Source organism: Phoca vitulina, unplaced genomic scaffold (assembly GCF_004348235.1).
Source record: "Phoca vitulina isolate PV1807 unplaced genomic scaffold, GSC_HSeal_1.0 scaffold32, whole genome shotgun sequence".
Taxonomy (NCBI): domain Eukaryota; kingdom Metazoa; phylum Chordata; class Mammalia; order Carnivora; family Phocidae; genus Phoca; species Phoca vitulina.
The window spans coordinates 11127074-11152709 of record NW_022589735.1 but is presented as its reverse complement, the minus strand read 5'-3'; the positions used below and the strand labels follow the sequence as shown (position 1 = coordinate 11152709).

General features: G+C 42.3%; 1 protein-coding gene across 3 annotated transcripts in view; it reads right to left on the bottom strand.

Moving 5' to 3' along the window:
- Positions 1-3092: 3092 nt before the first annotated feature.
- FBN2 (fibrillin 2) overlaps positions 3093-25636 on the bottom strand; it is a 247723-nt gene continuing 225179 nt past the window's right edge. For all 3 annotated transcript variants that reach the window (XM_032425314.1, XM_032425315.1, XM_032425316.1), the window contains 10 exons: positions 21008-21133; positions 19226-19432; positions 18072-18197; positions 16331-16453; positions 14838-14954; positions 14089-14217; positions 12088-12207; positions 7429-7660; positions 6115-6286; positions 3093-3555 (listed from right to left, as the gene is read on the bottom strand). In XM_032425314.1, coding sequence (XP_032281205.1) covers positions 3181-3555; positions 6115-6286; positions 7429-7660; positions 12088-12207; positions 14089-14217; positions 14838-14954; positions 16331-16453; positions 18072-18197; positions 19226-19432; positions 21008-21133 — 1727 coding nt within the window. In that variant the 3' untranslated portion in view covers positions 3093-3180. The remainder of the gene's footprint in view (positions 3556-6114; positions 6287-7428; positions 7661-12087; positions 12208-14088; positions 14218-14837; positions 14955-16330; positions 16454-18071; positions 18198-19225; positions 19433-21007; positions 21134-25636) is intronic.

The following is a 25636-nucleotide window of genomic DNA, read 5'->3' as shown; positions in this document are numbered from 1 at the left end:
TTCCTCATGGTTCATTTTAACATCTGAATTGACCTGTTTTCCTTGAGGCACTAAGGATAGGAATGTAAAGGTTTGTAGGACTCAGATAGATTGATGCTCTGTCATTTTAGCTGTATTTTCCACCCACCACCCCAAGCATTTATTTTGTGAACCAAGAAAGCAATGAATGCAAAATAAAACCTCGGGTTATTGAGAAGGGACAGACTGTAATGAATGATCCTGTTTGATATTCCTTGATAGTGTAAAAAGGGCAGGTGTTTGAATTTAGAGTAAAATCCCTGGATTATTTTCATTGTTCATGTGCAAACATGACCATCAACTTTCATCTACCACAGGTATTAAGTAGAACTAAATTTTTAAAAAAGTCCAAGTCTAAATGGTAATGGAAAGAGAATTCATGTCATCTGAAGACCAAATTATTGCTTATTATTACTAATACAGGTACCCACTGGATTTGGTATCTGTATCTGGGCTTACTTTTGTGTAACTTAGCCAAATTAATTTGAGGGGACATTTTATGAGAATGACAAAAATGATAAAAAAAAAATATCATTAGCAGTTAGTAACCAGAGACACAAATTAATCATGGCTGTGTCAGTGCTCAGGGTGAGAGAATTGTAATAAGGCAGCCAGAGGTGCCTGAGAAGGTTCTTCTAGGAGTGTCTTGAGGTAGTCATTTCTTTCCAGTACGTTCTGTGGAAAGCCCTCAATGGTCTATTATCTTTTCCGTGTAAAGTGCCTGACGGTGTGGATTCTCAAACTTCCTTTAAGAGCAGGTTATTTTAGGTAAACTTAAGAGCGTTGTGGCTCACAGTTCAAAGTTAGAGTGGAATTTGGTTCCAGGTGATTTCACATAATGAGCGCTGCCGCTTTTGCAGTAACAGATGGCCGATGACACGCGGCATGTGGTGCAGACAGAAAGCATGCCCCGAGGCAAGTACTTTCCTTGCCCATAGGCAGAGGGCAGCGTCAGGGTCGGTCATCCGTCCTTGTTTTCTCATCCCTCGGATGAGAAAGTTGAGCACACGGATTCTCAAACTTTGCCCTGAATTGACTTCTGAGACATTTCCGTGCTCGTTTTCAACAGTGTATCAGAAGGAAAAAAAAAAAAAAGGTTAGGTGACTTGTCGTGTCTGGCCACTTACCCACTGAGGGAGGTCTGTAGCCCTCTAAGAGAGGAAGCTCCGGATTCTTCTGGCTGAGCAGACACCTTTTGGCCTGGGGGATGCTCAGCGTGCACTGTTGCCTAAAAGCTCAAGGTCAGGAGAGGCCTTAAAGAAGAAAGCCTCAGAGGTACTTTAACACAGAGGTCCTCAGAGCCTGCGCGGGGATGACACGAAGAGATTCTCATGGGGGGCTCCGAGGCGACCTAGAATCTGTGGGGAAGGGAATGACCTACTGCCTTCATTTTGTCCTTCTACTTGAAGAGGACTTTACATTGTCATTGTCACCCGAACACTCCTGTGTCACAGACTGGACAGCACTCTCTCGTTTTCCTGTAACGGGCCCGGCTCTCCTTCTGGCACTTTCAGACAGGTCTCGGGAGGCAAAGCCCCCAGCGCCTCCCACCCACACAGCGGAGGTTGTAGTCTCATCAAACTCTCAGCCAGCCAACTACCCCAAAATAAGCTTTATTGCAAGAAAAGTGTCATATTTGATACAGGGACCTACAAAAACAAAACCAAAAACCATAAGTTTTTCCTCACAAACACTTGATTACAAATTTACACTGTTTCTTTTTTTTAGGTATGAAAACAAAACAAAACCCCCAACTGGATATAATTGGTTATGAATCTTTGGTCAGCACAGGTGTGAGAGGAACAACCCTGAGCCTGCATGTGCTTGGGCCATTTCACAGATGAGGTTTGGTCACTGGTCCAGGGACAGGTTCTTGGGTTGAGAAGTACGCGGGGCCGTCCTTCTATCAGCACGTCCTGGTACAGAATCTTTTTAAATGACTAAAGCAAACTAAACATCAGTTCATTGTACAAACATCTCTCATACACAATAGGCTATGATAAAACGAGGCATATGGTGTATAACTACAGTATTAATGAAAATTCTAAAAAAAAATGGATTTAAAAAAACAACAACAACGACAACAACATATATTCCTCGGCTGCACTGCATGATTTGTTTGCACATATGGCAATCCTGAAACAGCTTGAACATAATAAATGCACCATTAATCTAAGACAGCACCAAACACTACAGAACGCCAGGCGTTCCTTGGCAGAGGACCGGGCCGCGCCTCGGCGGCCGCCGGGGCCCCAGGAGCGCGGCCCACCCTGGGTAGGAATGAGGTGTTGTGGGGAGCACGCGTGCTTCCGTGAGGTTATACGAAGGAAATACAGTACGGTTTGGCCTGCAACGCTACTGGTCTAACAAGCAGTCAAGGTATTTTGCTACAGTGGTTATGCTTCATCTGCGGTTACCTAGTGTGTCTGGTGGTGGGAACCATCATCGTCACCACGAGCTGCTCTGGGTTTGAGCTCCTTTCTGAAGGATCTAATGACTCGGCCGTCTTTTAAGTTATTGACTACGCTGCCCTTACAGCTCTGGGAGGCTTTCTTTAAAAATCATCAGATGGGTACCAGTTGGACCCCTGGCAGAAAACCAAAAGGAAACCTCTCTTGAATCTACTGGATTTTCAAAAAGCACCTCTAAAAGAAATAAGCTCAAATTTATAAATCTAAAGAAAAACAAGTGAGTTTCCCTTTTTGTTTACATAGTTTGTTCATTTCTCCATATATTACTGCATTAAAAATAAATAAACATCTATATTTTTTTTTAATTAGCAACTATAGCAAAATACCCAAAGTGTTACAGACTGCTAACAGAAAAAAAAAAAGCTCACATTATTTTTGTGCATTTAGTGCCATATGCTGATCTCTTGAACATTTAGTTTTAGTTTTCTTTTAATATATTTTAAAGTGAAGTTATATAAAAAAAAAATACAGTAACCACGGTTGCCTTTGTACTCAAATCTTTGGCCACACCAGAGTCTCAATTACCCCTCCCTGTGAGGGTCAACATTCCGCAGTCTGAAGACAGGGAGGAAAGAAAAGTTGTCTTTTTTTTTTTTTTTTTTTCCCTCTTTGAAATTAGTCACTGATTTCTCCGAGGCTGCTGCGGGCTGGTTGTGCAGGGACTGGAGCCCGGGACCAAGTCTGTAAGGGCTTAATAGAGCTGAATCTGCAGCCTCATTCTGAGAGCCTCCCCGAGCTCCCCTAGGAGGTAGTCATCCTCGTTGCGGTCTTCCAGTTTCTTAAGCTCCTTCTTCTTGTAGAGAGGGATGCTAGTGATTTCCAGTGTGTATGTGCCGGGCACGAGCTTCCTCCTGGCCGTGTGCAAGTAGCTGAGCCCGTTTCTTTGGTGGATGCGGAAGATGCCCTCGTCGTTCCCTTGAGAGATGACATAGCGGATGTGGTTGTTGAGGGGCTCGATGGCGGGCATGAGTTCTAGGATGTGCTCCTTCGAGCCAAGGCCGGAGAGGTTGAACTTCATTCTCATGGGGCTGTCCATGTCGACGCTCTCCAGGCTGACGTGTTCAACCTGGAGAAAGAGCAGGAAAGGACGGGGGAGGACACTCTAAGGCACACGCAGAGGACTCTGTGTGCTCTCCGCACCCCAAGTGCTTGCACAGGAGGGTCCTGTGTGGCCCTGTCAGCTGGGGGGAGAGGTCAGTTCCCCTGGGCGTGGTCTGTGGAGATCTTTACAGCCTCTCATTCACCTGATCCAGGTGACAGGGCTGAGCCTACAGAGAGCATTCACATTGCAAAATATTTTTGACGAGTCTATGGAATAACAAGCTTGTTAATAAAAAAATAAATGATTATAATTTTTTTTTTTTTTTGGCTGGAGTCCAAACTAGAAGTGCGGCTCTTAGCCAATAGTAGGGATGGTCCCCAGAGCCATCTGCACTCTGAAGGCCTGGTGTGATCTGTAAGGCCCCCCCACAGCCATGGGCGGAGTGTGTTTATTGGGAGCCATTAGGGCACAGAGAGGGACCCTCCGAGTCCTGGGCTTGGGGTTGAGTCAGCTTTGGTAAAAAACCAGTGGGGCCAGGCCCAGATAAACCAAGTCTCACTTGGTCAGAGGGGTGGGAGGTTTTAGAATGCTATTTTATTATTTTTTTAAAGATTTATGTAGCGAGCAGGGGGGAGGGCCAAAGAGAGAGGGAGAGAGAGAGTCCTGAGGCAGACTCCATGCTGAGCACAGAGCTGGATGTGGGGCTCCATCCCAGGACCCTGAGATCATGACCCAAGCTGGAACCAAGAGTCGGTTGCTTAACTGACTGTACCACCCAGGTGCCCCTAGAATGCTATTTGTAAGACAGGCAAAAATCCAAAGCTTTGAGTGGATGCCTTAATTAAGAACTTGGCTCTCTGCTGCCACGTAAGTGCCCATCACGGGGCGCCGGGGTGGCTCAGTTGGTTAAGTGTCTCTTAATTTCGGTTCAGGTTGTGAGACTGAGCCCCGCATTGGGCTCCATGCTCGGCGTGGAGTTGCTTGAAATTCTGTCTCTCCCTTAACCTCTGCCCCTCCACCCACTTGTGCGAGCGCACTCTCTCTCTTTCACAGATAAATAAAATCTTAAAAAAAAAAAAGTGCCCATCACAGGATCAGACATAATCCTGTCCCCAGTATCATGGTGGGAAGGTTTCATAAGCAAAATTTCTGGATGTAGTCAGAGGTACTTGATGGCTATCTCAATTGCCATATTTAAATATCAGTTAGTACCTCAGTCAACTTAAGGTAAATCTAATACTGGCCTGTTTATTATTATAAAATAGAACCATAGACATTTTGGCTAGAGAAATCTAGCCTTACAGATCAGGAAAGTTTCAGAGGCCCAGAAAACTGAAGCAAGTCACCCAACTCACACAGCCAGTTAGTTGTTGCCTAGGGTTTTTGGTAGGGGAATTTTATAATAATGTTAAGTGAAGAGGGTGGTGCTATCCCTGATCTTTGGGAAAATCACCAACATCTTTGGATACCAGGTATTACTTGGTGACATTTACTAATAGGTCAGGCACTGCTCCAGGCACTTCACAGTGTCAACTCAATCTTCTTGTCAGCCTTCAAATTTTTTTGTTTTTTGTTTTTAAAGTAGGCCCAGCAGGAAGCCCAACTGGGCTTAAACTCACAACCCTGAGCTGCAATGAAGAGTCAGACACTTAACCAACTGAGCCACCCAGGCATTTTTATCCCCATTTTACAGGTGAAGAAACTGAGGTAGAGAGACGTTAAGTGAACATGCCCCATGTGACATGGGTAGTAAGTGGGGAGGGTCAGGGAACATTCAGAACCACACAGTCATGGTCCTCCCTTTAAACTACTCAGTTAAATGCCATCAACAGCACAGAACCACCAGCAGGCACATCAGATCTCCGTTCCTTTCAATACGCTTTACCTGGAGATAACATTTTTTTATGGAAGGAACACTTATACATGTCACAGAACAGGAGACCTAGCTGGCTTATCTACTGAAAATTAAGATCAGCCTAGTGTACTACAGTTGTATAAAACAGAACTGGACAAATTCAAAATAATTTGTTTTTTTAATCATTTCAAAACCACTCTTTCCTAGATGGATACCTTTTTTCCTCTGGCACAAATCAAAGACAAAAGCGTCGGATCCGAAACTGTGAATCTTTTTTTTTTTTTTTAAACCAATGATCATTTTTTTAAATTTTATTATTTTTTAAGATTTTATTTATCTGACAGAGAGAGCGAGCCAGAGATTACAAGCGGAGGGAATGGCAGTGGGAGAGGGAGAAGCAGGCTCTGCACTGAGCAGGGAGCCCGACGCGGGGCTCGAACCCAGGACTCTGGGATCATGACCTGAGCCGAAGGCAGACGCTCAACCATCTGAGCCACCCAAGTGTCCCTGAAACTGTGAATCTTAAAGTGTTTTTCCCCCTAGTCCTTGTGTTCTGAGCTAATAATGCCACTAACGTGTGTCTGCCATATTGTGTCTGTGAATTTAGTTATAACATTACAAGAAAACTAACTTCACTGAGGCTGAAACCCATATAAAAGTTGACTGCATAGTATGTGTTCCTGCTTAAGGATAAAATCTTGTGACAGGACAGAGCGAGGTTTACTCACAGCAGTGGGTTCCGGTTCCCCAACACTTCTCTTCTGTCTGCCGTCTTTCTTAGAGTAGCCGTTGATTTTACACTCATAGCATGCTTCCGGGGACAGAGCATTTTCCTCGTCAACCTCTGCATCCAGGGACAGGTACTGCCCTTTGTTAAATCCCATTCCTGAGACACAGTGGCTGTTGGCAATGAGAAGCAAGGCATGGTTAGACTTCACCAATAACCGTGTCCATAGTTTTCCAGTGGTAGAGCAGAGACTTTTCAGAGACAAGAAACCAACAAAGTAAACTCTAAGCTCACAAACAGGAAAACCTAATACTCTTGGTAACTCTTTCCTTCAACACTTAATGCAAGAGGTTCTTGCTCATTCTGAACATCAAAATTCTTGTGAGCTCCAGGCTTCTCCAGTTTTCAATCCTAATTAGACTGAAGCACTCAGGTGTAGTTAAACCAAGAAGGTAAAGAAAAAGCAAATTATGAATTTCAAAAGAGAATGTTAAGAGAACTTCTGTTGCTTTATAAAAAGCCCAAAGCCCGTGCTTATGCTCTTGTGAAAGCTCGCTGCTGTTACAGCTGAGACTTCTGAGCTCCCGTGACGGATAGTGACAGTCCCTGAGCTGGCTCTAAAGGACGCTGGTCTGGACCAAGGCTTTGGTTTCGAGCATGATTAGGCAGCCGTGCTAGACAGATTAGTCCTCACGCCTCAATGCCTGACTCACGCACTGCTCGTTCGGGGGGAGGTGACCCTGCCTGACTCATCGGTCCCCGTCTTCTGGGTGGCGGGACGCAGGCCGCTCGCACCTCCGCTGCAGCCAGCAGCACTGGCCCCGGCTCCGCGGGCAGCGGGCTGCTAGCTGGCCGGAGCCGGCTGGCGGGGGGACGGCGCCACAGGGCCCGGGCACATCCTCTCTGTGCCGTATAAACCAGACGGGCAGGGGCAGCGACAGACTCCTTCCTGGGGGACCACTGGGCAAGCACTTGCCGAAATTCATAGAAAAATCCGGGCGCAGCCATTTGTACTTGTACTTTATAAGCCAGGTGTCAGTGACAACAAGGGAGCCGCATTTTTGACACATCTGCCTGTCTCTGGCCTTGAGGGATCGACTGAATCCATTCAGGCCCTTCTGAGGGGCCGGCGAGCGCTACCTGTGCAAGAGGGGGTCTTATGGTCACCACGAAGGAGGCGATCCTGCCGCGCTGACCTAACCCACGTCCCTTCCTGGCGGCGCTTCGGCCCACACCCTAAGTCCTCTGAGCTGCGCTTCGGCCTCCTGGGCTTTCCGTCCCCGTCCACTGTCCCCGAGCGCGGCGGCGGCCTTACCCCTGTCCCACTCTGTAGTACCCCGGCGGGCAGCCGCAGAGGTAGCCCCCTTCCGTGTTGGAGCAGCCGTAATTGCACGGGTTCTTGGAGGACGAGCACTCGTTGACGTCGTGGCAGGCACTGGAGAACTGGTCAAAGGAGAATCCCGAGGGGCAGACGCACTTGTAACCCCCCAGGGTGTTGTAGCAGGAAGCCGAGCCACAGGCGTTGGGGTTGGAGCATTCGTTCTCGTCTAGGAGGGCAAAGGAAGAAACTCTCATGTGGGGGGAAGGGGGCGGTGAGGGGAAGAGGCCGAGTCTCAAAGTCTTGACGGTTTTATGGGGAAATACTTCTGGAACTATTTAAAAAAGGTTTACTCTGATGGCTGATTGGCAAAAGCATATAAAAGTAAAAAAAACAAAAACAAAAACCAGAAACGAAACCAAAACACCAAAATACCAAAACCCAACAAATCTGCCTAAATTACGGCTTTCAAAAAGCCTTGCCCTACCCCTTTATATCTTCTGTTTGTGCTGTTTCTCAATACGATGGCAGCCCTTGGGGACAGACACTTGCAGTCTGTCTACTGAATAACTCTTTTATTCTCTGAACCAAAGATTACTTCAAAAGCCTGAATCTCAGATCCATGGAGCTAGAAAGTAGATTACTAGTTTCCAGGGGCTGCAGGGAGGGAGAAATGGAGATGTCTGCTCATGGGTACGGAGTTTCTTTCTGGAGCAATGAAAATGTGGTGGTGATGGTTGCAAACTCTGGTGAGAATATACTAAACACCACTGAACTGTACGCATTTGGAAATCACGAATTTTGGGGTATGTGAATTCCGTCTCAATTTAAAAAAACAAAACAAAACACGGTATCTGGGTACACATATATTCTCCCAGCAATTCCCAAATTCATTCTATATGGGGGGCTGGGAAATATATATAAACATTTAAATAATCTGATTTAAAATAACTGAAAGAAACATTATTTAACTGGATCTACTGAACCAAAAATCTAGTATGCTTTTAACTACTTGAGAACCCATCAGGTGCAGACCGTGTCTTCTGAGAGAGGTTTGCATCCAGCCATCAGCTGACATAGGTTTTACTTGTTTAATAACTAACCTTACACTGTAAATTCCTGACTGCAGGGTAATTATAGGTTATACTTTCAGTTGCTCTTATTTTTACCAAATCAAAGCCGGATTGTGCTTTTAAGTTTGGAGATAAGAATTTTGCTTTTAGCTGTCTGGTCGATACAGAGCACGTGGCTTGGCTCCTTTGGGCTTTATCATAATCCACATTTCACCCTGGGCACAAGTCACATCTGTTCCGTGGAATTCTTTCTGATCCCTGCGACTCCCCTGGAGCACAGTGTGTCTGTTGACCTAATCTGTGACAAGTTTATGTTCCAGCCCACGTGGGGAAGTGGCCCGTGTGTAAGGAGGTGACATGACAGCGAGAGGCAAGTGCGTATCTGCAGCTGCTCCGTGAGCTTCCGGAGGACGCAGGTGGGTCCCCGTGCTGCCGAGGCCTCCCAGACAGGAAACCGGACTTCATTAAGTTCGGCACACAGGTTACTACTGAAAGGGCAGATCCTATGAGGCAACTTTTGTGTCACGATGATAGTTTCAGAATTAAGTCAGGCCAACGAACAGAGAATTCTGGATATAAAACCTGTGATGATTACGCAACAGGTACAAGTTCTCAGTCTTCATTTCATTGGGAGAAAGTATTTAAATGAATTCTTAATCGCTAGGCTGCCTATCACACAGACATAATTGCGGTTTTATTTCTAAATACAAAAGACTTGGCATTCTGCCACAAAGGCTTCTCTGCTCTCATCATTAACTCTGACATTTGTATCAGTATTTCTCCCGTAACAGAGAATGTAAATTAGGTTATAACTTAACAAAACAATCCTGCCATGAATATAGTATTAGACGTTGTGTTAGTTGGAAAAATCATCGGGCAAAACCAATTAATTAAGTGGCATTTACATACTACTGACAAGAACATTTAAAAATATGTAATGTTTTTGTAAGCACCATGACATACTTCATATTTGTATGTCACAAATGTACATTGTGGTGTATTTTTATGGACTCAGGTCATCTCACTTTGAAAATACGTTCATGTGGAGCTGACTCACGCGTCACGAAGCTGTGTTCAAATTATTTTGAAGTGAGCACAGAAGCAACTGGAAGTTAGTGAACACTACATAACCAAAAACTTCACTAATACATAATTTTTCTTCATAATCAATCAAAGGTTAATACTCAATTATTTTCGATTTTGAATAATTACAATGCTTGTAAGCACCGGAGAAACTGTAGAGTCCATGTACCAGACTTATACAGATGTTCTGACAAGTGACTGGAAGTATCTTCAAGTATTCATTTGAATTTCAAAAACCTTTTCTCAGTATTAACACAAAAAAAACCTGTCATTTTCCTTAAGTTGGCAGTAGTATTAGTAATGTTAAAATGCCACATTTCAAAAATGCAGTAGCACTAATCATTTAATATTACTTAAATTATCTGATGCATTGACTCTGAACAGTTTTGTCCATTTACTAAGAGAATCCAGATAAATCTGAAATAGTTCCTTCTGCATTTCCCCCCTTGATCATATGAAATGACCAATGATACACACGCAGTAACAGATAAAAATAATTTGTGGCCTTTCAATGTGCACTTTTGTCATAATTCTTGTTCTTTTGATAACTTGTTGCTCTTACTAGTTCCTGATGGTTTGTTTAATTCTATCCCTCTCATGTATTTGGGTTAGAATTCCAACCGGAATTATGTGGATTCAAAGCAAGGAAGTCAGCAATTAAAGTAGGGACCAGCTAGATTCCTCAACCCTGCACGGACGAATCCAGAACCTTTCCAAATAAATCCCGGCTGTTACACTGGGTGAGCTGCCGTGGGGTGACTGTGCCCCCTCCGAGAATCCCCCAAAGGGGAATTAGGATGTACCATATAGCTGTGACTTTAAAGTCAGACCAATTTAGTGAAAAACTATACAGATATTTTTGCACTAGATGTTTACAGGCGGAAGCTTCAGAAGACTTAAAAAACTTGAAATGTGAGATGATATGTGCTCTTATTTATACTTAGGATCAATTTAAAAATGAGAATTCTATTTAATAAGCTGCCACCTATGAAATATTAGAAGATCATTCTTTTGCCTTAAGATCCACATAATTAACCAAGAAGTCCATGTTAGTTATTTGTAAAATATGAGACCCTCCACTTGATTTAGTAAACAAAGCAACAGAATTATTTTAAACTGTTTTAACAGCTGTCTACAAACGTACTGTTCTCTATATTCTGAAGAGCGCGCCTGTACCTTGCCTCATTTATAAATCAGGGCATAAGGACTTGGGCAACATTTTTCTGTGTGTGTGTGTGTGTGTGTGTGTGTGTGTGTGTGTGTGGAGAGAAAAAGAAGTAAACTTATGAAATCATTTTGACTGCCTGCCTAACTCATCATTTTGATAATCCTAGGTAACTCTGTCCATAACTTCTAGATCACGAATGGTTTCTGCATTTCCCTGCACAAGAGCGTCTCTTCGTGGGCTGACAGAGCATCTCTTTGGCCTCGCACAAGACCACAGCATCCCTGTGACTTTTACCAAGTTGGCTTCCCTCTGACATTCATCTTGATTTTCTCTTCTCAATTCACTAAACTGTCATTATAGATTTCTTTTGAGGAGACCACAAAGGATAAAATCACATTAATTTATCGAGTGGATGCTCACAGTGAAATATTTGGGAAACACGTGGGGTAACTGAAATCACTGCAGAGGCACAGGAAATCCCCTGCTGGCTCCCCGCAGGACCACTGCCCCCCCTTCAGGCTCAGCTGTGTAGGCATCTGATGTCACAACGTGTTGGATGGCAGGTCCGTGAAGTGCATTCAGATGGAGCCAAGAAATTAGGCCTCTGTTAAGTAAATCAGCTGGCTATTCAAGCACAGAATAATGTTCTCTTTGATCAGTCTCTCCTTAAAAGGAGAGTTTCCAATGACTATTATCAATGCCAGGAACAGGGCTGAGGGCCTACAGACTTTATTTATTTTACAAACACTTTTGTCTGGAGACAAATTCAATTCAACAGAATTAGCTGTAACTAGGTACTTCTTCTACCTTCAAATACTTAACCTTCTTCATTAAATCTATGTAACTGGAGAGCACAGATGGACGGTCCTTATTAAGCTGATCTGAATTCATTTAGATTTACATGAGGGAGATGGATGGGATTTAGGGATATGAGGATATTTGAGGGAGATGGATGGGCAATTCTTCAACCCCAAATCTAAAGTTAAGAAAGTAATGATGAAAAGCCCCTGACCTTGGCAAAGGAAGACGATGCATCGTGACACCGTCTCCAGAAAGTTAAACTTAACATCTAGTAGAAAATTAAAAATTATAAACGCTCGAGTTGAGTTACCTTCTGGGTACTTAAAACAACATTTTTATTCCGGGTGTTTTCAAACATACACAAGTAGCCTAGCATCAGGAACCCCATGCGCCCATCCAAAGGGCTGGTGTTCGAGTGCTCGGCTTCAAAGCTCACGCCGTTTTAAACGTCGGCCTTTCTCATTTGTCCACGTTACGCAAAGCTACTAGAAGGTAAGAAGAGCAGATGCTCTGTAAGGAGCGCGGACTCACCGACACACTGATTCCACTGGTAGTGCTGAATGTACCCCTGGGGGCAGCCGCACCTGTAGCCTCCCAGGATGTTCTGGCAGCCGTGCTGACACCTGTGGTTTCCATCACATTCATCCACGTCTGCAAAAACAAGCCCGGCATGATACCGACGCACCCTCTCCTCTGCTGTCCTTAAACGCGCTCCAAACGCAACCCGGGTGCACTATTCTCGGGGGAACTAATAAGACACACAGAAGGGCGCCTGGGTGGCTCAGTCATTAAGCGTCTGCCTTGGGCTCAGGTCATGATCCCAGTGCCCTGGGATCGAGCCCCGCATCGGGCTCCCTGCTCAGCCAGGAGTCTGCTTCTCCCTCTCCCACTCCCCCTGCTTGTGTTCCTGCTCTCGCTATCTCTCTCTGTCAAATAAAATCTTAAAAAAAAATAAGACACACAGAGATGCTGTGACTTTTCCCAAGTCACAGGGTTATTAGCGGCGATACAAAGAATGGTTCTGAGGACCCACCTTATGCTATTTTTTTTTTTTTTAAGATTTATTTATCTGAGAGAGGCGGGGAGGGGCGGAGGGACAAGGAGACAGAATCCCAAGCAGACTTCCCGCTGAGCATGGAGCCTGACGAGGGGCTCCGTCTCACAACCCTGAGGTCACAACCTAGGCCAAAACCAAGAGCCGATGCTCCCGCTCATGCTCTCTCTCTAAAATAAAAAAAAAAAATCTTAAAAAATAAAATCCTCATGTTTGGGAGGATAGAAGCACTACAGAGATACCTAAAAAGTATAATTGTTTTGCACGCAAAAGCTTTTATTACCATTTGACGTTAATTCGATGCAAAATTTAAGTATATGTTATTTTTAGACCTGATGTGGTATTATTACAACATATGGAATAACTTCCTGGTCCATACATGCATACTCTTTTGGAATGACAACTGAGGCTTGAAATCGACCCATAGAGAGTGAAATAAAATCGGCATGTTTGATGTGTGTATAACAACCTTATATGCCTAATTAATAAATGGTATCTTATGTGGATGATCACAGGCTGAACTTACACGTGGCAAGCAGCTGTATATATAGAATAGAAGTTTCGGTGACTTCAAATATAAAATGTTAAAATGGAAATCTTCAAAACTGAATTTTTCCTGGCTACAAATTAGATTTCTGTATGTCTTATACTTCTTATAAAGAGTATATTAAAAACTCTGAATATATTTCTAGAATCCAGAACCATACATTTCTAAGAATAACAAAGGGGGACTAAAATCAATAAAGACTTAAATTGCAAGAGTTTATACAAATATAAGGGGATGTATACCATCTTATAATTTCTGGCATGTGTGTTTTGTAAAAGATACCAATTCTACTACATTAGCCCTTGCGGTGGAAATACTGGAGAGCAGTATAATATTTTGTTGAGTAGAGACAGATTATTTTATTCCCAGTTAAATATTTCTTTGGACTTTACAGGAAATACCTATTGTGGGGGGGCAGGTGGCTTGATAGAAAATGCCCATTTTACAGAAGAGAGAGTAAGAGGAGTTTCAGAAAAATAAAATGGAAATAGCCATCACTTTCCCCAGTGCTTTTCATATATTTTACAATTCTCTTTGATAATTGTTTCTTTTCTTACACTTAACTTTCACACATTTAGTTATCATGGAACAAAAATCCATCATTTTTTTCTGATATATTTGTATACTACTGTATACCATATTAGTTACAGAATTCCTTTTCAGTCGTTTTTTTTTGTTTTTAGATCACTAATTAGGTAAAGACTCCAGTTACTTTAAAAACCAATTCATTTAGAATTTTTGTTCTGTCACATTAAAGTCTTCCTCTGCCCCCAAAATGATATGTGAAAATGTATGAACGAAAATCAACTGCCGAGTTCTATGTTGTTAAACACTTTTTTCCTTTTTAATGATCTCATTTCTCTATTTAGTGGCTTGGAAGCTAAAATAGTTTGCTGTATTAGATTAAGGATTTTTTAGCAAATAAACTCACCTTCACAGTTTAGTCCAGTGGCATCGAGAGAGAACCCTCTTTGGCATTCGCAGCTGAAACTTCCAGGCGTGTTCTGACAGATTCCTTTTGCTCCACAGAGTGAAGGCTGAGACCCACATTCATTGTTGTCTAGCAAAGCAAGAAGGAGGAGTGTCAAGCTTCCCAGTCATTACATGACTCAGATTTCACTACATGAAGTGAAAAGTGAGGCATGAAAGCCTAAGTTTAAGATGTGAAAACTTGGGGGAAACGTATGCCAGGATTCACTGTCAGGTTAGAGGCAAAAGTGGCAAGAAAAGGAGTATTTCAAGAGAGGTGAAATTAAAGCATACCTTGGGTCAACTGAGTACATGGTTTTGATAATGTAGACTGAAACTCAACACACGTGTGTCTTCTAACATAAAATAACCCACCATGTCCATTAGCATGTTCTAAATCACAATGAGCCTTTATTCATATTCAGTCTGAACGTACGTGGTTATGTTTAGAATGCAACCTAAAGGTCCTGTTTGGAATACACCTACTGTGCACGTGCTTGAACCTTAAACAAGCTTGGACCTTATTTATTTTTTCCCTTGGATACTGTTCTTATGAAAAAACACATTATTAGCAACATTTCTAGACCAGTAATTACGACATATTGAGTCTAAATATAAGTATGGAGCCATTCAATATTCTGCCGTTGTAAGTACACTTCTTACGCATCGACCCACAATCAGCAGAGCCTCCCCCGCGGAGTCGTGTCGTACCGACGCAGGCCGTGTGGTGCTGTGTGAAACCCGGCGGACATCGACAGGTAAAGCCTCCCAGCGTGTTGACACACAGGAACTGGCAGTTGTGCTGTTTGGTCTGACACTCATCAAGGTCTGAGGTGAAAGAGAAGCCAGTGAAAACCGGCGCAGAGTTACCTGGCTCCGCATCCCTTCCCAGGAAGCCACAGGATGTGGTGGACACGTTCGACTCGGGCGTATTTTGTCTAGAGCTCTGCTGGAAGCTTCACAGACTTCCATACGCATATGGCGAGCAGTTTCTTCTCACACCCAAGCAGCGCCCATACTACGGGCTACTCTGATAGGACGGCTAAGGTGATACGTAACACAAAGTTTTCTTAAGAAACTGAATGGATGAGTCACAGTGGTTTCCGTGAACTCTTCTCAAAGTGAATACCCCAAGGTCCTACTTCTTGCATTTAGTGCAGAGTTTAGTATATGACTGGTCACTTTATTCCTCTTAAGGGGGTGGGGGGAGATTAAATAAAAATAAAACAGAAGCTGGAAATGGATGGAAGGTCTGAAAATAAGCTCTGAGTCCGGCTCTCAGGATCCAAATGAACACAGCATCATAAACACCAGAGGAAGCAAAAATACAGCATCTATAATGCTGGTCATAAACGAATTTATATTTGGACTATACCAATAGAAAACTTGAAGTGTGATTTTGGTTAGATTAAAACTTAATATGGGAGAATATATTTAAGTAAATGTAGAAAGCAATATAAGATGCACATAACACTAATTCATTATTTTAAAGCTTAATAAACACACACTGTTTGCCCTCACAGCAACATGCAAAATTAAACTGACTCATAACGGTTCACTAAATAGATCCAAGAGAACAGTACTGCTTGCTATAATAATAATAATTATTATTATTATTTGGTATTCCTTGGAAATACAACTTTGTCTTCTTAAGAATAACCTATATTTCAAACATTTAGCTAGACAGGGATTTTCTCAATCCATTCATTTCATTCAGGTGAGGTTTATGATAAAACTGAATGCACGAGTAAAGCCCTGAAGCTATAGTCATTGTCTAATTTAGTTTGATAATTACTTTTAATAGTACCTGTGCAAAAAAGTGAAATTCATCCATTCATTTTCAATCATCTGCTCTAAATGTGTAATAAAGACAGTCAAGAGAAAATAAAATCTTAGATAAGCAGCAAAATAAATCTTATTTTAGTTATTTGTTTCAATCTCTTCCCTAACATTTTTTTTGTTTTATTTAATTTCACTTAATTATCAATTTGTGCGGTTTGCTATATAAGAAGCAAACAGCTGTAATCTGGGCTTTCATTCTCCCTGTCTCCTACCACGTGTCCTCTGGTAGAACTGTCTGTGAATGATCAAGGGGTCACTAGGAAGGTGTGCTTTAATGACGGCGATGCAGGTGGAAGGGTGGCTGGCTAGATGTGCAAGGAGTGAGACACGAGGGTCAGAAATGCCAGAGACGCCTCCCTCACCTTTGCACGTCTTTCCATCCTCTTGCAGGACGTAGCCCCGAGGACAGGAGCACTGGTAACTCCCCTCAGTGTTCTTGCAGATGAAGTTGCATGGTTTCGGGGACTGGGAACATTCATCAAGATCTAAGTGAAAGGGATGTCAGGATTACATTCTCAGTTTCAAGAAACCACCGGCCTCTTTCCTCCCTCCGTGTTCTTACTTCATCTTTTTCCTTCCCACTTCAACTTAAAATGGAAAAAACAGCCAGGGGAAAATGATGCACAGAAGTTTTCTCGACAGTAACATACTGGTTTACTTTGTAGATCAATCTATGGTTCTTGGGATACATGTACTATCTGGACAATTGGGGGCAAAAAAAAAAAAAAAAAATCCACTGCATTCTTTAGATTTATGTACTTTGGTTTATAGCTCAAGGATCATTCTCTTAAAAGTAGGAGTTTCTTTCTTCTGACACATGGCTCTGGAAGACGTTCTCTGAAACTGTGAGCTGACCCGCCGAGCACCGTGGGGTCCCACAGGCTTGCCGCGCCCGAGTCAGGCCCACGCTGCTCCCGGGCCGGGCAGCTCGACTGCACATACACGGGTCGGCAGGCTCTCCTGCCCTCTGTCTTCCATCTGGTCCTTCCTTCCTTCCGCTCCCTCCCTGCAAGATGGCTCAGTCTCTGAGTCACTGGATCAGAGGTCACAGCGCCTTTCAAAGCAGCCCTCGGTGCCCAGCTTTGTCCTTGCAGGGTTCAATACCCTCTCCCTCTTTTCTTTGGGCCCAGGGATGGTACAGCTCCAGCACACAGCACTGTGCCTTAAAGATTCTACACACCCTGCTCACATCCTGAATCAAAACAACCCTCCCGAAATCGTCCTCCCTTGAACATGCTAGCTCTCTTCTGCTAGGACTGATGGACAGCAAACAATCTCCTTTTCCTCGTAAAACACACTGAGCAAAAGTCAGGCACATTTTTGAGAACGCCTGGTGATCAGTGGCTGTTCTCAAGGACTCCCACGCCCAACCAAGTGAGTCAAATGCTTACTAAGGGTCAGTTTGGTTTTTCTGAACCTTTTCATGCCAGGTGTGTTTGTTAGTGAAATAGGTGCTTTAATGGACTATCATGCAAGTTGATTAAATATGGAGGAGAAGAGACACTTTTTTTTTTTCTTCAATGAAAACTAAGTCACATGCTTTGGAAAGACTCATTAGAGGCCAGCCCCCCACCCCCTGCCCTCCACTGGTACAGAATGGTGGGGGTGAGACCGTAAGAAACTAAATTAGAAAAAGAGATTGTAAAAATGTAGAAGGATTCTGTCCTGACACTGCTTTGCAACTGCAAATTTTACATGAGGCTTCATTCGTATATTTTATGCAAAAAACCAGCAATGAGAAACAAGCACAGAGCGCTCTCCCTACATATGCTCACACACAGGCTCACCGCCAGAAGCCCTCCTCTTTCAACAAGAGACTGACACACGAAGGGGCACTTATAATTTTAAATTAAAATATAAAATGGTGAAAGAATATTTTATAGTTTTTATGCTCCCCGACTAAACACTTCTGATGAACAGTTCTGTGTCCCACATTATTGGACAAGGACAACGACTATGCTATCGGGAGCCGCATTCCTGAAAGGAATGGCATGACTGCATGAAAGGTACACTGCAATGCCCCGCAGTAAAGCTCCCGCATGCCCCAGTGACTCGCAGGAGACAGTCGCTGGCCCCCCCCAGACGCAGGGACCCGCGCCTTACCTATGCACGAGGTACCGCTAATGTCTGTCGTGTACCCAACCTTGCAGAAGCATCGGAATGAGCCCATGGTATTGATGCACTGACCGTGGGTGCAGAGGTTCGGCATCACCTTGCACTCATCAATATCTGTGGGCGAAAAAGAAAACCCCAAATAAAAACAAACACACAAGTTAATATACAGGCAAGGATAAAACTGGTGAGAAGCTAAGAGAAACGAAGGGACGGACGTGAAATAATGAGCAACCAGCATTCACAGCAGCGCTCGAGTACCTCTTCATCACTCCGCTGAATGGCAACACGGAAGGGAAAGAATATCCTGACGGGATTGGAAGAGGTCCATAAATGGAGGCTCTGTTGAAAGCCCTGCTTCAGTCTACTCATTTTGCAAACTAAGTATGAATTATTTTGGCGAGATGTAGAAAGCTATCTCTCTGAAGTCCAACTAATCTGGGATTTGTGGTGATTTCCCACGCCTGGACCTCACGTCCACACTTGGATTAGACTCTGAAGAAAGGGCTTCATGAGCAGAGTAATCGGGCCCAGGACCAAAGTCTGTACAGTAATAGAAGAAAATGGTATTTTTTCAGGGCTCTAGTCTATCAGGTGGTTGTACAAAAAAAGTGGAAACAAAGAGGAATAATGGATCAGAGGCTAGAATGATCTCCAAAGTTAGAGCCTTTAGATATAAACTCCTTAAATGAGGAGTGGTCTCAGGGGGAAAAAAAACAACTGGAAGCCACTAAACCAATTATGAGACATGCTGGTTTGTAAATATGCTGCAAACAGACTGCGTCCTTGTGCACCCTCAAATAAACACTTATTTAAATAAAGCAAATATAGTTTGGAGGTTACAGACATGGCCTTTGGGGCTAGACAGGTATGTTCTTAGACCCCTTAGAAAGGGTGTTATCTCAAGAAAATTACTTATCATTACCTAAGCTTCATGCTTTAGTTTCCTAATAAATTCTACCTCTTAGATTCGGTATGAAGATTACATCTTTTCAAGTCTCTTAATCATTGGCAAAAAGCATATACAAACACGTATACATATAAATATTTTAGCCATTATATCACTTTTTCACTTTTCCTTCAAATTAATCTGAATTAATGTTCACTGCATCGAAAATGTGCGTGACTTTTGCTCAGCTCCTCACCTCTTCCATCGGTGGTGTATCCAGGGCCATGAGGACATATCTTTTTGTACTGGGCTGTTCCGGGAAGCGGGCAAAGCTCACACTGGTGCCCCCAGCCCCGCCCCCCGTCGCAGCAGCACTCGGACTTTGTGACCAGATTGCGGCTGCTGGATGCCATCTGGCACATGGTCTGCAACACCTCCGCAAAGCAGAGTCCCTGTCGGGTGTCTGAAATGACAATGTGGGTAATGAGCATCACTGACATGGAACTGACACCTGGTCTTCATAGAAGATAGGACAGTCAGTGTTCTTCTTCCCGGCACAAACTTTCTCAAAGGTAAATATTCTTCTCTGTGAACAGCCACCCTGCTTCAGAAAGCTTCACGATTATAAAGTTGTTGGGAGAAGGGAGTCTGCAGTGTGCTCTTTTACTACAATTTATTAAATTTGACAAAAAGTGGTATGATGCTTAGGAAATAGATTTGTTTTTCTTTAACCCATCAACAGCTAACTGATAGTATACTACCATTCCTGTAGAACACAAATAAAAGGAAAATGAAGTGAAATTATTTCCTTTTATTTATTTATCTTTAAACATTTATTTGTCGAGAGAGAGAGAGAGAGCACACGAGCAGGGGAGAGGGGCAGAGGGAGAGGGAGAAGCAGGCTCCCCGCCGAGCAGGGAGCCCGACGTGGGGCTCGATCCCAGGACCCTGGGATCATGACCTGAGCTGAAGGCAGATGCTTAACCGACTGAGCCACCCAGGCATCCCAAATTATTTCCCTTTAAATAAGCAAATGAGTATCAGGACTTGTTTTTGAAAAGTAAATCCTGGATGATGTTACCATCTTGGTACATATTCAATCCAATCTCAGCTTTTCTGCATCTAAAAGAGTGTTCAAACATTTGGACTGAACAGATTTTTTTTTTTTTTTAGTATAAATAAAGGAATTTCTCTGATGTAAATAGGCAAATAAATCTTTAATATGGTTTTATGAACCATCCTAGTGAAACCTTAATAATACGAACAGAGAAGTACATTGTAATTTGTATGCTATCTTTTCTATTGCCAGAAAGATGGTGGTTAGTAAGGGTCTGGATTGAAGACATCAGCAAATAAAATTTAATTTCTTGACTAACAATTTCCTAGGATATAATGCAATGACATCATTTGGAGAAAAATCTGATATAGCTGAAACATGCTGTTTTTATATCAGATCAAGTGATGAGTGCTCTTATTTCTCTGTTTGCCTTAAATTTTACTATTCCATACTTTTACACCTGCTCATAATTAACTGAAATGGTTTATAATGTATGCATTTTAGCATTAAAATACAACATAATGTCTGAGATTCATATTTTCCATAGGAAAATATTTTGTAAAACATTTTTCTGTACCATAAAATAAAAATTAAACTTCATTGCATTTTTGAAATGTGGCATTTACTTTAATATTTCTAATACGGCAAAGCTTACCTCACACAGCAAATATTTTCTTTTGGAATTAAATCATCTCCTGATGTAAGTTTTACTAAAGTCACATTTTCCGTAGAGCTTAATTAATCTTAATTTTGGAAAGACTATTTAAGATGGCTATTTACATTACACATAGATGTGCATACAACTCACATGCACAGAAATACATCATTTTAATAGATGTGTACCTTTAGGAAGAAGTATATGGATTACTCAGATTGGAGGATTTTTTAGCAGACAAGAATATGTATGTAGAGCTCTTCTGTGAGGACATCATAAAACAGATGTTTTATTTACCAGGTAAAATACGCTCAGGTGTCACTTACCAAGGCATTCGGTACCTGAGGAACTTGACTGAAATCCTTCATTACACTCACATCTATAGCTCCCGATAGTGTTCACACAGCGCCCATTTTCACAAATTCCTGGCTTGGTCCTGCATTCATTTTCATCTTTGGGAAAACAAACAGGGTGAATAATGAGCAGACTGTAAAATTACTATGTTCAAATTGTCCTCGAGTGGGTTATATCTTATTTAAAACTTCCTCGCCAAGATACTATGATGGGATAAAAACCAGTCATATGTGAATATGGATTTATTTTTAACTTCATCCTTCCAGGTGGGTTCTTTCTTAACAAAGTTTTTTCTTTCTTTTTCCCTCCCCACCGCTCGTGGGGAAGGGGTGGTGGTTGATGAAAACTGGCCTCCACAAGACATAAACTCGCCCTGCGACACCAGACAAGGTGGGAAAGAACTGTGGGGAAGAGGGTGCTGGTTACATGACAGGAGAGAGAGGCTGGGAGCAGAGCAGGGGGAGGTGTTAGGGAGGAGAAGAGAGTAGGGTTAAAGCCACACAGGCAGGGATGAAGGGCAAGCTTCCAGACTAGCTTTGAGTAAAATCACAGTAGTATGGTGTATGAGGGCCACTAATGGTAGAAGGAATTTAGGTAGTACTGCTCTTTTGGTTGGTGATAAATTAGAGCAAAACTGCTTTATTAAAATCTCCTTTGTCCTTACTATATTTGTATTCTGTAAATTTTGCTTGGGGCATTTTTTTTTGAAGCTCTGTTATTATGAGCATAAAGGAGCTCATGATAATGAGATATTTTTGACTGAGCTGCTTTCATCTTTATACTTCTTTAAAAATCTTTAATTTGTTGGTATTTATTTTGCTTTTGCTTTCTTTTTATCAGCATTTGCCCTCAATGTTTTGTTCCATCCCTTTATTGTAGATCTATCTCACATCTTGACTTGGTACCTTTCTTTTACAAAAAGCACCAAACTGGATTTAAAAGGAGTTTTAAAAAGTAGGCCCGCCTTTTAACTGGTAGTTTATTCCTAGCTATCGTGACTGCTGATGTGTTTGGAGTCTTACCTGTCGTTTTATTTTGTTTTGTATCTACCATGTTCTTGCCCTCCTCTCTCAATATTCCTTACAGTAGTCTAGATTTCTATGCCCTCCTCTTGTCCCCATCTCATGTCTGGAAGTTATAATCTTCTTTCTGTCCTTTCAGTGGTAACCATGAAACGACTTCAAGCACATACTCAGCAATGAATACTTTCCATCGGTGTCAACAAGGACCAGTTTCAAAAGTCTCTGGCACGAGTTCTTCTGCCCTCTCCTGGTGCCACCTGCCACGCCGATGTGATCTAGAGATTTTGGTTTGCTAGATCTTTTCTTTACGTGCCATCAGTATCTCTGTAAACCAAATCATGAGGTTTCCTGGTTCCTTGGCTTACCACTGCTTCATGGATAGTACTCCGTCCTTTTAGATTAATAAAACAAAACATGGGAGTATCTAGTTTGGTAATCATTTTAGAGGGTATGTGGGTGGTAAACATTCTAGAATACATTTCTGACAATGTCTTTTTTATTTTCTTACTGGATTGAGTGTAGAATTTTAGTTCAAAATTATCTTCCCTTAGACATCTTTGGAAAATATTGCTCCATTGTTTTTCTTTTACCCAATGTTAACTGTTCATTTGCAGGAAATCTGGTTTTTCTCTCTGGAAGCTTTAAGGGGTTTCACTTTGCTCTTGGTGTCCTAAAATTCACCATCATGTGTCTTGGGTGAAATTTTCCTTCCCTTTTAGGAAAAAAAAAAAACTTATTATGGAAATTTTTAAAGTATATACAAAAATAGTGAGCTAAGTTATGGATTTAAAAAACTGTATAGTGTCTGTTATTTCTAGAATCTGAGGGTTCAAGGTCTGCCTTGTTGATCTAATGCTATCCCTGAGGTCGTTCACCTTTATTCTGATTTGTATTTTTGTTGTCTGAATTACTTTTTTTAAGAAGGGCTCTTGTTGGACATACTGAATGAGTTCCTCCATGTCTGATGACATGTAATAGAGCTTCTATACTTGAAAGATGGCTAGACAGGTCCCAAAATTTTAGATTACTTTTACTCTGCTACCATTGGCGTGAGAATTAGTGTGAGACCTTGAAGAAAGTAACTTGATTTTCTCCTGCCTTGTAGGTAATTTTCCTTTTCTGCCCAGGTGCCTCAAGCCATCAGAAGTCTTTTCTGATAACTTCTTTTCTTTTTTCTCTTGTTGAAATTTGTAACTTCACTAGGGAATATCTTGGTGTGATGCTGCACTACCTATGGAATTTTGATTTCTAGCATTCCAGGTTTTATCCTTGGAAAAATTTCTCGATCACATCAGGACTGCCAATTAGTGACCATGGCATTGTCCACCGCTCTCTCTTTGTGCACTTAGCTGTCTACGCAGCATGACAGGCCAGAGACAAACCCACAAACAGGACAGGTCTCACTTTAACTCATGATTCAAATCTCAAATGGGAACTAATGCTCCTTTGAAAATCTTACTGTATTTCTTCGTATGTCCACCATGCTCCCACTTCCTACAGTGACTACTGCACACGGAGACAAGAACTCCATCTCTCCACCACCCACCACCTGTGTGGCCCTCACTTTCCACCTCTTGTCTTTTTCTACAGTTAAAGATTCTCTGGTTTTTCTCAAAGGCCACTCTTTACACTTGTACTCTGGATTGCCTTCCAAGAGTTCACAGTTATCCTTTTTCAGTGAGTTATTCTCTCGACACACATTTTCTCATAACTTCCATCTTAAAAAAAACCATCTCTTTTAATAACGTCTTATACCTCTAACTAGTACCTCATTTGTGTTCCCCTTCAGGACAAATTTCTTTCTTTCTTTTTTTTCCCTCCTCAGCGCTCTGATTCCTATTTTGTTCTATTTTATTTCCAGATTTATTGAGTAAAGTAAAATTTATAAAGTGAAAGGATTCCTCCGTCGAGTGAATCAGTCGCCCATTACCTCACATATTTGCCCTTTTTCTGTGTGAGAATATTTAAATTCTGTTCTCTTAGCAAATTTCAATTGCACAGTAGAGTGTTATCAGCGGTAGTCGCCGCCACATCACACATTAGATCCTTAGACCTTTTTCATCTTATACCTGTAAGTTTGTACGCTTTTACCAACCTCTCCCTATTTCCCCCACCCTCAAGCCCCTGACAAACATTTTTCTCCACTATTTCTGTGAGCTCAATTTATTTATTTTTATTTTTTTAGATTCCACATATAAGTGATACCGTGTCTTTCTCGGTCTGGCTTATTTCACTTTGCATATTGCCCTTTGGGTTCATCCATGTGTTCTCACAAATGACAGGATTCCCTGAATCCTGTGTGTGTGTGCGCACGCACGCTTGTGTGTGTGTGCGTGTGTGTGTACGTTTTCTTGTCCACTCATGCACTGATACACACCTAGGATGTTCCCACACCTTGGCTATTGCCAATAATGCTACAATGAACACCGGAGTTCAGGTATTTTTTTGAGATAATGCTTTTGTCTCCTTTGGATATATACCCCGAAGTGGGACTGCTGGATTATGTGGTAGTTCTATATTTAATTTCTTGAGGAAATTCCAAAATCCATACCTCGTGGCCTTAGCAGTTTACGTTCCCACCAACAGTACATACGGTCACAGTGCATGGGGTTCCTTTTCTCCACATCCTCGTCAACACTTGTTATCTCTTGTCTTTTTTATGATTAGCCATCCTAACAGGTGTGAGGTGATATCTCTTTGCGGTTTTGGTTTTCATCTACCTGATGATTGGTGATGAAGAGGCCACCAAATCTTATTGCTCCTTCTCTTTCTATGTCTTGCTCTTTATCTCAGCAACATTGGACACAAGTGGCCACTCCCTGCTTGAATAATCCATCCTTTTAACTGTCACGGTCTGACACCGAGCTGGAGAACTTCCTCTCCTGCTGGCCACTCATTTTTAGTTTTCTAAGTATCTTCAGTCACACTAGATTTTGGAGCACTCAGAGCTCAGTCACTGCCCCTCCACTCTCTCTGCTCTCGTGGTGTCCTCATCCAATCCCATGACTTTTCAACGACAACCTGTTTGCCAGCACTTTATAGCCACGGCTCACGAACAGATCTGTGTATCTAATGTTACCACTTGGAAGGCTCCTATATTTCTGGCAGTTACTTTGGCAGTTTCTTCCCGTCTTTTCCTTATCAGTTCATAGTTGCATCATCCCGTCATTTATTCAAGTAAACTCCAGGGACTCATCTTCTCTACCTCTCTTCCTTCCTCCACTGTAGCCTATCAATCCATCTGCAAATTCTGTTGATTATCTCCAAAGTACACTCTGAATCTGAGTCCCTTTAACGACATTTTTACCCTGCTATGGCCTTTATTTGAGCTTTCTTCAGCTCTCATTTGGATGATTAAAATTGCCGCCTAAATGGACCCTGTTTCTACTCCTAACCCCTCACGACGCATTATCCACTAGGCAACCGGACATCTTTGAAAATGTAAATCAGACAGTAACAACAACTAACAACAAGTGAAATTCTACTGTATGTCAAGCACTGTTCTAAGGGTTTTATATGACTTAACTAATTTAATTTCCCCGATAATCCTATGAAGTGCTCTCATTATTCCTATTTGTG